General features: G+C 32.6%; 1 protein-coding gene across 2 annotated transcripts in view; it reads left to right on the forward strand.

Moving 5' to 3' along the window:
- Positions 1-15,216, forward strand: part of GALNTL6 (polypeptide N-acetylgalactosaminyltransferase like 6) — a 934,503-nt gene that overhangs the window by 379,576 nt on the left and 539,711 nt on the right. For both annotated transcript variants that reach the window (XM_019733270.3, XM_074338318.2), the window contains exon 4: positions 5,446-5,584. In XM_019733270.3, the coding sequence (XP_019588829.1) occupies positions 5,446-5,584 (139 nt within the window). The remainder of the gene's footprint in view (positions 1-5,445; positions 5,585-15,216) is intronic.

Raw genomic sequence — 15,216 nt, forward strand, 5'->3', positions numbered from 1 at the left:
TGGTACTGAGGTACATTCATATAAACTTTATAGAAGAAAGAAAAAAAAAATGAAAGTTTTAAAAGATGTGATTATTTTATGATTATTCAGGGAAAAATCCCTGAATAGATATGTAATCCCACATAAAATCCCATATATATGTAATAGTTAGAAGAAAATTCTTAAAAACCCAACCCTCTGGCATCAGAACACAAGTCTGTTCCTTATGCAGAAAAAAGGAGGTAATTAAAGGCCAATTTACTGGGAGTCCATGTGAAAACAATTTAGGAAAAGAATGACGCTGGGTTTCCCAAAGAATATGCCAAACTTGCATAGATATGTTTTCTCCATGTTTGTAGTGGTGAAATCCACGATTTCTTGAAAACTAATCTTCAGTTATCACTTCCAGGATGATTCAATCAATGAAAATTCCTTGAGTGAGGCATGGAATTAGGACTAAGCCTGACCAGATCCCATTCCAGGAAGTGTACTGGCATGACAAGAACTGTTTATTCCCCTTGTAAGTAACACAGCTAGCTACCTAGATACAGTTAATAAATACGTCATGAAATGAAGGAAACATTTTAAAAATACATAAAAATAGTAGAAAATTGTAGTATAGAGATAGAGATGTTGATTGGTTAATTTAAAATATAGACATTTCTGACAATAACAAATTTAAACTTAGGCTTTAAGAACTTGCTATAAATCTAATGCACTTCTACATTCCATTAAAATCCCATCACTCAAAACCTTTACTAGAGGATTATTTGCATCATTCAGGTTTCTACACTTTCTGTATGTCATGTTTGTTGGAGAAAACTGGAAGTTTATGAGACATGGATCACTGATCATTTTTCATTCCATTACTACAGACATAAGGGAGATATTTATACTTCAGTGAGCAGGTTGAATGTCTTTTCTAGTTCCAAAGAAATGTAAATCCAAACAAAAAGAAAAAGAAAAAAGACATATAAATCCAATGATATTTCAAACAAGAATTATATATTTTATATATATATAAGAATTATATATATATATACATATATATATATATATTTCTTAGAATAGGACTTTCATGAGTTGCTTCTTTTTCTGTTTGATATTCAAAGTCCCTTATGCTCCAACTCCTCCACCCCCACCAACCATCCTGACCCTGAAAGAGAAGGTGATGTTTGTGGTGTTTTTATTCTTTAATGACTATATGAAATAAGATATTTTTCATTCCTTCATCTTTTCTCATGCATCCACCTTTCTTTATAATCTGTTGAAAAATAATTCACTTATTCCTCAACATCATGTAAAATTTTACCATAAATGGCATTGTTCTTATAAGGCATAATCAAAATATAGTAAGGGGATGATTGTTATATAGAAACTGTTTTAAATCTGATATATACATATGTTTATCACTCAGTTTAAAAACCAGGATAATTTCAGTGTTCCTCTTAATATTTAACTAAAATATTTTTTCTTGAACTTATTTAGGATCCCAGCCTCAATAGTTGCCTCATCATACCATAAAACGTAATTTTAGTTGTCTTCTCAAACTATATACAATATTACTAATACCAGATTATAAAATTATTATTTCATTAATGATACTTTTACTCCTTTATTGAAAGGAGTAAATTTATTGAAGAGTATACCCCCCAATCTTGTTTTTTCATTTGTAGTTTTCTAATCTATTCTTCTTTTGCTACCTTTATTTTATGTTGCCCCTTTACAAGTGTTTTTTTTATATTCTTTCTATTAAGTTGGTGCAAAAGTTATTGCAGTTTTTGCAATTATTTTTAACCTTTTAAACCGCAATCACTTTTGCACAAACCTAATTCTTTCATAGTTTTTATCTCAACTTCTCTACCTGCATCCATGGAGACATGTAATACTTTATGACGACGTTGCCTCACTTTTTAGAAGTGTAAAATGTCTAATCCCTGACACTTTGACATTTTATGATTTTTACACAAGGGAAGATGCTAACAGACCAAGTCAGACACATTTGACAGTAATGTTCAATTTAGTTTGAGTACATTAAAAAAAAAATAGTTGTAACTGTCTGGAGAATGCACTATGTGGAATTAAGTCAAGAATTTCCCCTTAGGAAGAAATGAGGATAGGAGGGGGACAGAGAAAATGTAGAAATCCTATAATATACAAATTACAATAGCTTTTGAACAAGACTTTACAAATGTGTTTCATCATTAGTTCTTAATGACTGAAAAAATTTTATCTGTGTAAGTAGAAAGATGCACCAATGATGACTAAAGCTAAGTAAGCTTTAAAATGATTGGGATGTTGAGGTGAAATATTTCTTAACGTGATTTCTCCTGCATTATCTGCAGATAATGAACATTTTTATGATAATTAAGAGCTAACTATCTAAACAATTGAAAAATAAAAACTTTTCAGATGTCCACACTGAAAGCTGAAAAATGGTAGAACACAGATTTCTATGCAAACAGGTCTATTTTAAGCATAGTTAATTCTTAGTTTCTTTCATAGCAAATTCTTATCAACAGCATCAATTTGTGCACATAGATTTATGTTATCTCCACTTTCACTAGCTGTGTTCAGAATGAATATAAATGCTTCTTGTTAACTCCTTAATGTGAAGTCAAAAAAAGCATAATTTTTTAAATATGAAAATTACCCATATCGCTAGATGTTAGACATACTAGAAACTGTTTTTTTAAAAGTGAAGTTTCCATAATTAGCAAATGAAGACAATATCATAATCAGTAATGACTGGTTATTATTACTACATGATTGCATTATTATTTTTATGTAACCAAATTAGTTCTGGTTTATTCTATAGCCAAATGTGTATAGTTTTAATTTTCTCCAACTATGTTCTTTTTTTTAATACTGTGATTGGCGTTCTAAGTACTTTATATTTTTTTTCAGCTCCTTAATCTCACTGATCCACCCACTCCCACCCCTCCAGACCACACACCTACATACAGACAAACACTACCCACAAGCAAAAACTCCTGGGATTTTAATTTGGATTGCATTATAGATTAATTATCAATTCATGGAGAATTGACATCATATTTTTTCAATCCAAGATCATGATATATCACTTCAGTTTTTTAATTCTTCATTCATTTCTCTCAGCAATGTTTATATTTTAATATGCAAAGCAGCCTTGTACATATTTCATTAGATTTATTCCTAAATATTTTATATTTTCATGTTATTTTAAAAATTACTTTAAATATTGTATTTCAAATTTGTTCTTAGTACAGAGAGTTGATTATATATTAACCTTCATTAGTAACAAACTTGACAAATTAACTTATCAGTTTTTATAGTTTTTAAATTTTGTTGAATTTTTCTCAGTCATCGTTTCCAATTTTTCTTCTGTTCCTTTCTCTCTTTCCTCCCGTTCTGCTTTTCCCATTATGTGTACATTACACCTTCTGTAGTTATCCTACACTCCTTGTATATACTGTTCCACTTTTTTCAGTGTTTGTTCTGATTGCTTCTTGGTTTGAGAGATATCAATTAGTATACTCTCAAACTTCCAGGTTAATTCCACAGCTGTGTCCAATCTAGTAAGCCCATCAAAGGCATTCTTCATTTCTGTTGCAATGTTTTTATCACTAGCATTTCTTATTTTGTTCTTTCACAGTATTTCCATCACTCTGCTTACTGTTGCCCGTTTGTTCTTGCATGCTATTTATTTGTCCATTGAGACCTTAGCATATTAATCACAGTTGTTTTAAGTCCCCATTCTGATCATTCCAACCTCCCTGCCCTATCTGGTTCTGATGCCTGCTCTGTTTCTTCAGATCATGTTTTTTTGTTCTTTGGTATGCCTTGTAAGTTTTTCTTGCTAGTTGGACATGATGTGCTTGGTAAAAGAAATTGCTGTAGGTAGGCCTTTTATAACGTGATGATGAGGTATGAGGGAAGGGGAGGTGGTCTATACTCTTATGATTAAGTTCCCAGCCTTTTAGTGAGCCTGTGCCTCAGGACTGCAAACTTCACAACTCTTTCTCAGGTGTTCTTTTTTTTTTTTTTTTCCCCTCCCTTCTTTGGTTGGATAGGATGGCTAGAGTGGGTGGGAGCTGGGTATTTCCCGTCTCCCAGCCCAATTAGGCTCTGATCACACCTCAGCTGGTGAAGTTCCGGTTAACTAGCTTCTCCTGAGGACAGTCCTTATAAGAGGAACACTGTGCTCTCACGTATTTCAACATGGCTTCCTTTCTCCTTCCGTTACTGGAAAGCACGGGGGCATTTTTCTTCGGTATTTACGCTGGGAAACTGCTTGAGCTTCTGGAGGTAAATCTCTCAGAATTATCGGAACCTCCCTATGACCGGGTCCCTCCTTTTGGAGTTTTTAACCCTCACTTCTCGGCACTGAGCCTCCAGCAACGCGTCAATTACAGGTCAGGTGTTTCTGTCCCAGCACCGGTTCCCAAGCAGTTTCCACTCGTGAGCCCCTGCTTCGGGAAGCCTTGGCTCCCTGTGTGCTTTTTGTCTCTCCAGGCTTGCGGGCAATGTTTGCCCTGTATTCTCTGCTCTCTGGCAGACTCAAGTAGAGTTGGCTGTTTCACTGTGTTCAGCTTCTTACTTGTTAGGCTGGAGTGACAAGCTTCTTGCATGCAGCACTTGGAAAGTACTGTAGAAGTCTTAAATTCGATTTAAATGAAATAAACAGAAAATATGTACAATGTACGTGATTAACAAAAATTTAATTAACATAGGATATTACTTAAAAAAACATACAAATTGTTTTTGAAAATTGAACAATCATTTTTGCGTTGTAAAAATACAATGATAAATGTATATGAAGTTAATTTCATTAGTAATCAAGAGGAGGCAAATTAAAGTATGAATAATATATATTTCACCAGTAAATTTTAGAATGTTATCTAATGCTTCTGAGGATGTGTGAAAACCATGATAAACTTACTGTAAAGGTATTCTAGCTATTTGTATGAATTATCCTCCCCTTTCCAAAAATACATAATTAGGAATATATAAGCAACGATATTCATTTTAACATTGTTTATAATCGGGAAATTTAGAAATAACTTAAAAGTATATCTCAGTGGAATGGTGTAAACTGGGATATAATGAAATAATATCAACCATTGAAAAATGAAAAAGATGGCTTTTTGATACAATTACATGGAAAAAAATCAAATCACAAAGGAGTGCGTATATTAGAATCTGCGTACAAATGTTGGAAAACATACTTAAAATCTTAGCAGTGGTTCTCTGGAAAGTGAGATTACACTTTATTTCTGAGTTTGTTTTTTTTATCATGAGTATATTTCTTTTTTCTAAATAAAATAATTAATATGATATAATACAACCTTATTACTAGAGCCTTCTGTGGATTACACTAACAGGTGACTAAAGATATACACAAATTTCGAGTCTTATTATCTGTTTTAGGAGATGGAACAGTTTTTGTACACATGATAATCCCATTTTGTTTTCTCCTGCTAGGGAAAGGTGAACACGGGAAACCTTATCCCCTCACTGAAGAAGACCACGATGACTCAGCTTACAGGGAAAATGGTTTCAACATTTTTGTCAGCAACAATATTGCTCTCGAGAGGTCCCTGCCAGATATTCGCCATGCTAAGTGAGTATCGACAAGCACCGTGTGCAGAGTGGCTTTCTTTTGTTTGTCTGTTTTGTTTTATTATGTTTAATGTGTATCACAGTGAGATATATAACTAAAAATTTTGCCTGAATCATTTTATAAAAGACTTTTCTATTTTATGATTTTAAATGTTTGATTTAAAATGGAATAACTTTTAATATTCCAAAAGAATAACTATGGACTCTCTAAACCTTAATACACATTTTTATTACTGAGTTGACTAGTATTTCCATTTAAAATGAAATGCTTTAAGATTATATGCATATTTTTACATTTGATCATGTCGATTATGAAGAAACATTTTCTCAGATGATTAGTGCTGTCAGAAGGTCTACATATATTTATGCTTTTTCTCAACTTTATTTTCACACCAGCCGTATTCAGTGCTGTTGTAGTTACATCTTCCTTGAAGAATACCTAAAATTAATGTATCAATAATCCAGTGGTAATGGGGGTTGCTCAGTGTTCTGTCACTTCATGAATTGCTTGTCAGTGGGCAGTGAGGGCAGTTTGAACTGAATCATAGCTGAATATTATAGTATAAATGGAACCAAGAATTATATCGCATTTAGTTACCTGAAAACCCTGTTCTCTCTGTTCATTCCTATTTCCTCCTAACATTGCTTAATGTACTTTTTTCTCCAGTCTGTCATGGGTTTTTTGTTAGCATATACAATGCCAAAAGTATGCCAAGAACATAGAATGTGACCAGAATTTGAAGTTGTGGAATTATCATGCATATTGGAGAAATCTATCCAACTATAACTAATATACTTATTCCTCCCCACCTTACTCTTCCTTTGGAGACACTGGTATGAGAGAAAGAAAATCAGAGAAAATAAAATAAGGCCAACTAATAAATATAGGGATCTAAATTAAACCAATAATATACAGTAAATAAAAGTCTTAATTTTGTTCAAAAATAACCTTTTAGAAAAAATCAGTAAATTATGGTTTGGGGGACCGTTTTTGGTTTCCCGATTGTGTCTTTGTAAATTTATTTTTAAATATGAAAGAATTACTGGTTTCTTTTTCAAGTTGTAGGTAAATTTGCATTTCCCAGTATAGTTAAGCAGAGGATTAATATGAAGAACAAATCAATTTTTCCCTAAACTGCATGCTTTGTGTGTTGGTCTAGGCCTTGTAGCTAGCCAAACTGTTCCCAGGTTACCTGAAATTATCTACAGTAATTCCCACTGACCAAGAACATTTCTAGTTATGAGACATCTTAATACTTAATTGCACACCATCAAAGATGCATTAAATTGCTTTGTTGGCATAATAAATGTGCTCAGAGAATAATTTCCTCCCACCTCCTCTCCCACCCTCACACTTCCAGTCTTTTAATGTGTGTATTCAAGTGGAAAGAATTGCAGATGGAAACAGTGGAGAAAATCACTGAAGTCAAAAGAAGGCTGTTATTCCATTCTTCTCAGAGACTGTTTTTTAGCATAACCACCACCTTTTCAGAAAAGATATTCTTAGGCAATAACGGAAAAGAAAATTTCAGAATGGGAAGAAAAAGACTTTGAAATTTTTATTAGAGTCACTGAGTTTACAGTATCAGAAGCCATTATTTTAAATGTTAGGGAAGAAAAATGGTGGCTAAACTATGGTGTGTGACTACATTCATATCTACTGCAGCTGGGTATCTACTAGGACAGAGAGCCACCTAGTAGAATGATACTGAAAAATAAAAAATAAAAACCTTAAAAGAGGGTTGGAGATGGATGACAGCAAAATGTTAAGTATGAGACTACCAGAATAATACTTTACCCTGGTTAGTCCAGTATCTGACTCTCAGTGATACAGAGAGATCCAATGTTGCCTCTGATTTTGTCAAGGTCCTACAGGTAGGAAACCAAGAGCCAAAGAAAGTCTTACAAAGATCTGAGATCCCACTGTTTAAAGTCCTATGCTTTTGACTTCATCTGTGCTTATGAAAATGCAGGCACAGATAATTACCAGCGTGTGCAGCTCTGTTTAAGTGATACTTGAAATTATAAAAGCAACTTGACACTTATTCCAGTATTATCAATTGAACTAGGCTACAGATAATTGACCATAACTTATTTATATTGATGGAATCTGTGGAAGAGAATGCAAAATTTGCATGACTTGCAAGTGCTCTCTATCCATTCTTATCTTCACATTTACTTGAAAAACAAACAAACAAAAAAAAACACAACAACAATGGTTCTAGGTGTTTTAATATGCTTATGTGCTAGTATGCTGTGAAGAATTTTCAGAACTCCCAATCCAGAAAGCCCTTTTTTTACTTGCCTTTCCTTATTCAATAGCTTAAAAATGCACTGCCTTTTTTTTTGGCTTTATTATTTCATTGAATCAATAATAGATTCCCATTAAGTAGGAGCCATAGATGAAGGAAAGTCAATTGGCATATGAGCAATAATTAGATCATTCTTACATACATCCTAATAATAAATTCTAAGCTTTTCATTTATGTTTTAAATTTTCTTTTGTGTTTTTCCAAATAGTTTTTTGCATCTCCCAATCTTGTAAATTGCATTGTAGTTTTTCTTACCATCTAGGCTTTGATATTTTCAAATTTTCGACCTTTTCTTCCATAGTCATAGCCCTACACCTTTGGTTGACTTTTGCGTTTTTTTGAAGACATGTCTATGTATTTCAAATACTCCTGTCTTTAGTTATTACTTAAGCATGCCTATATCTGTAGTATCTGGGCTCAACCTGAGAGCTGTCCTTAGAACATATTATTTTTACATTTTATTTAATTCAATATTGATAAGAATTTTACTATGAAAACTTCCATATGGCAAATGTCCAGTCAATGGATATCTGGAAGACTTCATTTCACTACACTTCAATTTTCCCCCACCTTTATACTGATTGTGCATTTTCTTTGTATTCAGTCAGACATCTGGGATGCCACATGTTTGTATGCTATAAAACATCTTATTTTGACCTCCAGTTCAACATGAGAAATATGAAACATATTTAGAATTCAAAAAACATGTAAACTAGGAAAACAGAAAACCATGAAGGCTAGATGGCCTGCATAGAAAATAAATTGATAAGCTTATGCATGAATATATTGTTAGCAAGAAAAGATTGAAGCATATTTGATTAAGTATTACTCCCTAGCTATGAATAAATTAATCAGTAGTTACCACACATACTCTTAAAAACAGTATAAATGTGTGTAAGATAAAATTACATCTATTAAAAGAAGAAATGCATGAGATTAGGACACAACAGAGTCATGTGTGTAGGAGAGCTGAGGTAGGCGTCACAGAGAATTCAGGTAAATGCATCATAAATATGAGGTTCTTGTTTTTTTGCTGTTATAAAAGAATACATGTTTATCCAGGTAAAAACTGACACATGCACATTAATTTAGATGCATTTAAAAGATGGCTGAGTAGCTGTGATATTTTTGAATTAAAATAATTCTACTCTGAATTGTGGCTTTTTAAAAAAATCTAACTTTTCATTTACATTTCACTTATATTTCCAAAATAAGGATCATTTTAGCTTTGTGAATTTGACAATAAATAAGATATTGAGTGTTCAGAGCAATTTCTGTGATATCTCAATTCTTGAGAAAATATAAGATGATTTTTACATCCTCTTGGATTATACGATTGCTTTCGGTGGTGTTCCAGTTACGTTAGACTAATACAGTTGACCCTAACAAGGAGGTGTTGGGGCACTGACCCTCTGTGAAGTCAAAATCCACTTATAACTTTTGACTTCCCCAAACCTTAACTACTAATAGCCTACTGGAAGTTTACTGGAAAACTTGCAGATAACATAAATAATCAATTGACATATATTTTGTATGTTACATGTAATATATACTGTATCCTTACAATAAAGTAAGCTAAAGGAAAAAATGTTATTAAGAAAATCATAAGGAAGAAAAATACATTTATAATACTGTATGTATTTATTGAAAGAATCTGCATGTAAGTGGACCTGCACAGTTGAAACTGGTGTTGTTCGTCGGTCAACTGCTCCCTGAATAATTTCAGAACCAAATGAGGGATTGTCCAGGAAATGGTTTGGAATTAAAATATTACCATTATTATTGGTTAGATAATATGTTTGTGGGCATGGTTCAGGTGCAGGCCAAGTGTAATTTGTGATGCTGACCTCCAGAATGTATAACAAGGTATGGAGGGCAGAGTTAGGTGTCTGATCTCTGCAGGCTAGCAGATTCCAAAGAAGAAAAATGAAGGAGGAACTCAGCCAAGTATGATAAGCTCTGTAACTCAATCTCATCAATTGTGTATGAGAAGGTGGCAAGAGGCTAGGAATGTTAATCTAATAATGACTATGCCCCTACATAGGAAAGTCTATTGAGAGGAAAGGAGTCTCTTCACTATGTGAATAGGGTATAGCATCTACTTTGTATATGAGTATGAGAAGAGGCAATTTCTCAACATACACAGACTTTTGAGTAAATTTTTAAATTTTCAATGCCTTAGAATCGAAACAGTCCTGCCATCTGGAAATTATGTTGAATAATAATTCTAAACAAGTAGAGTTTCATGACCTTTACTAAAGTGCTGAACAAGTCAATTTGTCATTTTGAATTGTTATTAACCCACTTCAAAGCAAGGATGCTAACTTTCCTACTCTCTCATCGTTTATTAAGATTATTATTTTTTGTAATTAAAGTTTATTGGGGTGACAATTGTTAGCAAAGTTACATAGGTTTCAGGTGTACACTTCTGTAATATATCATCTATATATCGCATTGTGTGTTCATCACCCAGAGTCAGTTCTCCTTTTCATCAACCATATATTTGATCCCTTTTACCCTCATCTACCACCTCCCTCCCCCTTTCCCCTCTGGTAACCACTAAACTACCGTGTTTCACCAAAAATAAGACCTAACCTGACAATTAGCTCTAATGCATCTTTTGGAGCAAAAATTCATATAAAACCTGGACTTATTTTACTATAAGACCGAGTCTTATATAAGACTGGGTCTTATATTGTGTCTATGAGTGTTTGTTTCATTTGTCTTGTTCCTTTGTTTCAGTTTTATATACCACATATCAGTGAAATCATATGGTTCTCAACTTTTTCTGCCTGACTTATTTCACTTACTATAATAATCTCAAGATCCATCCATGTTGTTGCAAATGGCACTATTTCATTTTTTCTTATGGCAGAATAGTATTCCATTGTGTGTATATACCACATCTTTTTTATCTAATCATCTATCGAAGGACACTTTGGTTGTTTCCATGTCTTGGCCACCACAAATAAAGCTGCAGTGAACATTGGAGCACATATATCTTTACAGATAAGTGTTTTCAGATTTTTTGGGTAGATACCCAGGTGAGGGATTGCTGGGTCATATGGTATTTCTATTCGTAATTAAGATTATTAAAGTTGAGACCAGGTTTACCAAATCATCTGCAGCCCGGCCTATTCAGTTATTTATTTTCCTTGTAATAATCTTTCTGATTTCCTTCCTTTATTCCCCATTATATCATGAAGATACAAAATATAAGGAAATCCAGCGAACTATAATTCTAAGTTTTAAATGATAAATCAATTAAAGTTTTGAGTCAATTTTGAATTTAAGGAAAAACAGTTATATGTGTCCAATTTCTTTTAACTATGAATTAATGAGATCTTTAGAATGCTATTTATTTTAATTTTATGTGAAATAGAAAACTTATTTAACTGTTTTGACTCTTGCTGTTGAATGCTAGGACACATTCACAGAACTGTTTGAATTTAACCATCCAAAAATGTGCCTGCATAAAGTTGTTTTATCTCTCAATTTCAGAAGGTATATAGAAATTTGGGAGGCACTAGCTTCCTTTCATGTTCCTATTGTGATTTGCTTGTGAAGTTGATGAAGTATCTTCTTTCACCAAATTTTCAAGTGAATTTTGAAGCAAATGACTGTCATGCACTCCAATTACGAGTGAATACTGCCACAGAGGGAGATGGGAACCATAAAAAAAACCTGCTCTAGCCTAGGGTATGTCTAAATATGACTGAAAAAAGAAAACAATTAAATCATAAGCAGTAGATTGGAGGAGGAATGAATAATCAGGAACAACAGGTAGGAAATAATCTTTCAAAGCCTTTGTTCAAGTGAATACCATTCATAGTTTTTTGTGAACTAGCTTATGGAAACTACTATGGACATTAGTACATTAGTCTGTTTCTAAGATCTCTCTCCTTGCCTATTACTAATTGTATCTCTAAAATGTAGTACCAAAATGTGTCTCGAATGCATGCACTTGCCTTAATCTCAACTATATCCGTTATCATCTCTTAATTAGAATTTTAGAATACCCTCATAATTACACTTCACACACTCCCTTTTGCCTCTGTGCAATCCATTCTATAGAGTGAACAATAGTGAGCCTTAAGAACTAAAGCAGGTCATTGTATGCCCCCCACCCACCTAAAATACTTAAAAGACTCACTGTTGCACTAAAAATAATAGTCAGAAAACACCAACACTAACCTCCATTTATATTCTGATCCCTGCCCATCTCGGCCTCCTCTTTTAGTCTACCCTCTGTGTTCACCACGTTTCTGCCATAATGCCACAATGAACACACAGCCGCATAAACACAATCCACTATTGTTCCGTAGTACAGACATAAAATATCACATGACATTAAAGTGTTAATCATATTACTATATGAAATATTGCATATAAAAATGTATAAATAAGTTCCTATTTACTAGGTGACTAAATAAATTGTGATTTCCTTCAACCCCTCCTCCCCGGCACACAGGGATGCACACTCAGACACACTCACTTATAGTCAGCAGTTGAAACTAATTTTTCAGGCCTGTCAAAGCAAAATAAATTACCAGTTATCCCTGATTTATCAAACCCAACTGACATGGCAAGATTAGAATAGAAAAACAGAGTGACTAAAACCAGCCATTGAAAATTGAATACGCTGACATTAAAACAATTACTATGTAAATCGGTGCTTGGAAATGACTTATACAGATAGGCTCTAGAGTATGCTTGTCACTAGCCAGATGCCAAGTTGACATTTTATTCTGCAGCTATTAAGAATGGGGCCAGGAGAACTTTAGCTGAACCAAAATGGTTTTGTAAGAAATCATGCAATGACAAAAAGTTAAAAAGACAATAAAGAAGTGTTCTCCCCTTTCTGAACATTAATGGTTCCCTTGAGAAGATAAAAAATTATTTTTTGGTTCACTAACTATAATATACTTAGCTATTATGATTCTCTTATTTAGGAAATCTTTTTAAAATAGACTTCACAATTCCATTACCTGATCTGTCATCTATTAGTAAAGCTATCATATAAGGTTTGTGATAGACCAAAAGGCAATAAATTCATTACTTAACTAATTAACAATGAATGGGGGACGTGTTCAAGGTGCTGACACTGGCACTTGTAAATGTATCAAAATGTGGTCAAAATGTACCCCAAAATACCATTTTAGCCATAAAGTCAAGCAAATTGTAGTATTTTGAATTGGTGTTCCTCCCACATACACCTGAACAAAACTGAATGGAACTGAATCGGCACTCTATCACCATTTCTGAGAATTATCATAGTTGTTACAAAATGGCATAAAATCATAACTATTTAGAATGTGAGCTCTAATGCAAGCTCAAAATATAACTCCCTGCCTGTTTATTATCATCATTATTATGCAATGACATTTTAACATATATATGTGCCAATTTTCATGTTTTTCATGTTTCACATGAGAGTTGTGTGTGTATATATTTCTCATAATCTGAAACATGTTAATATAATTAAGAAATCTTTGAAAGTATACTATCACTCCATTCTTTAGATTATTTCATCAACAAATGTATGGTGAGTAATATTGTTGCGGATGTTAATATTACTTGAACAAATGTATTTACAAATACTAAGAATATATTTTAGGGGTGGCCAATTAGCTCAGTTGGTTAGAACATGGTGCTGATAACACCAAGGTTGCCGGCTTGATCCCCACATGGACCATTGTGAGCTACGCCTTCCTGAAAAAACGTTTATATAAACATGTATTTTCGTTTCATGTGGAAGTGTTTCTTTTCTTAATATTACCTTAAATGGAAGAAGTAAGACACGGATTGACTTAATTTTGAGGCCTCTCAACATGGTGACTTTAAATACTGAGCTTAAATTTTAATTTTTCAAAAAATGACTTTAAATAAATATAGTTTTTGGAGATTTTAACAGTCCTCTCTCAGTAATTGATTAAAGAGGACCAAAAACTTAATTGAGGTATAGGTGATTTAAACAAAATTATCAATAAATTGATTTAATTTGTGTTTATTTACATTTATTGAATACTACATTCAATAATTGCATAATAAACTTTTTTTCAATCATACATGGAATATTTACCCAAATAGACCATATACTAGTACATAACTCAATAGATTTCAGTTGATTGAATTAATACTAAGTATTTTCTCTGATCAAACTTGAATTAAATGAGAAATCAATAAAAATATATACAGAAAGGCTGTAAATATTTATAAATTAAATAACAGTTATGAATAACCCACAGGTCAAATGTAAAGTAAAAAAATTAGAAAATATTTCAAGTGTAATGAAAATACATCCCAAAACTTGTTTCTATGCTTTACATACAAAGCAGTCCTATAGGTAAATGTATAGCTTTAAATTTTTAAATTAAGCAACAAAAATTATCAAATTAGTCAAAAAGAGAAAAAAATTATAAAGTCAAAATTTAGTACTTTATTTGGATTAATAAAATTCCTAAATCCCCAGCCAGTATTTCTAAGGAAAAACAACAGAGAAACCACTAATGACCATTATCAGTATGGAAGAGTGAATACATTAAACTTCCAACACATTTAAATCATAATAAAGAAATATTATAAGTATCATCATGCCACAAATTTGACACTGAAACAAAATATAATTTTTTCTTGAAAATCTGACACTCACACAATGAAGCAGAAAATCTGAATATCCCTAGAGCTACAAAATATATTACATTTGTAATTAAAAGCCTGCTGACAGCATTCTGGTTTCTGGGTAAGATAAAATAAACACATGCCACTCTCATCCCATTGAGCTCAGCTATAAAACCTAGACAGATGTTGGCCCAGCTAACTGAGAGTGCTGAAAAATGAATAGCAATGGGTGGAAGAGGGATTGACATGAGAATTCAAAATAGCACTGAAATAATGCTGCGTTATTGACTTCCTAAAAACATATTTGACAGTTGAAAACAAAAATATGTTTTCTGATGTGCGTTTCGATGTACATAGATATATAAGATAACTATAGCATAAAAGAACGAGTATAAAGGGGCCTATCTAGTAATAAGAATTCTATATTATAAATAAAGTGGTACAATATTAATTATAAATACACTGGAAAAATTAATTGTGTATTTTGTAATCCTTAAAGCAAACACTAAAATATTATGCTAATATATGATAAAATCAAAATGGATACATTGAAATGGAATACTAAAAAATGTATAAAAAACCCAAAGAACTAAGAAAAGGAGAAACATAAGAAAAAAAACAGAACAAACACAAAACACTCCACCCAACAATAGCAGAATACATATTTTTCTCAAGTGTGCATGAAACATTCAATGAAACA

The sequence above is a fragment of the Rhinolophus sinicus genome, chromosome 15, assembly GCF_057876585.1.
Source record: "Rhinolophus sinicus isolate RSI-liver-muscle chromosome 15, RSI-T2T, whole genome shotgun sequence".
In the NCBI taxonomy this organism is placed as follows: Eukaryota; Metazoa; Chordata; class Mammalia; order Chiroptera; family Rhinolophidae; genus Rhinolophus; species Rhinolophus sinicus.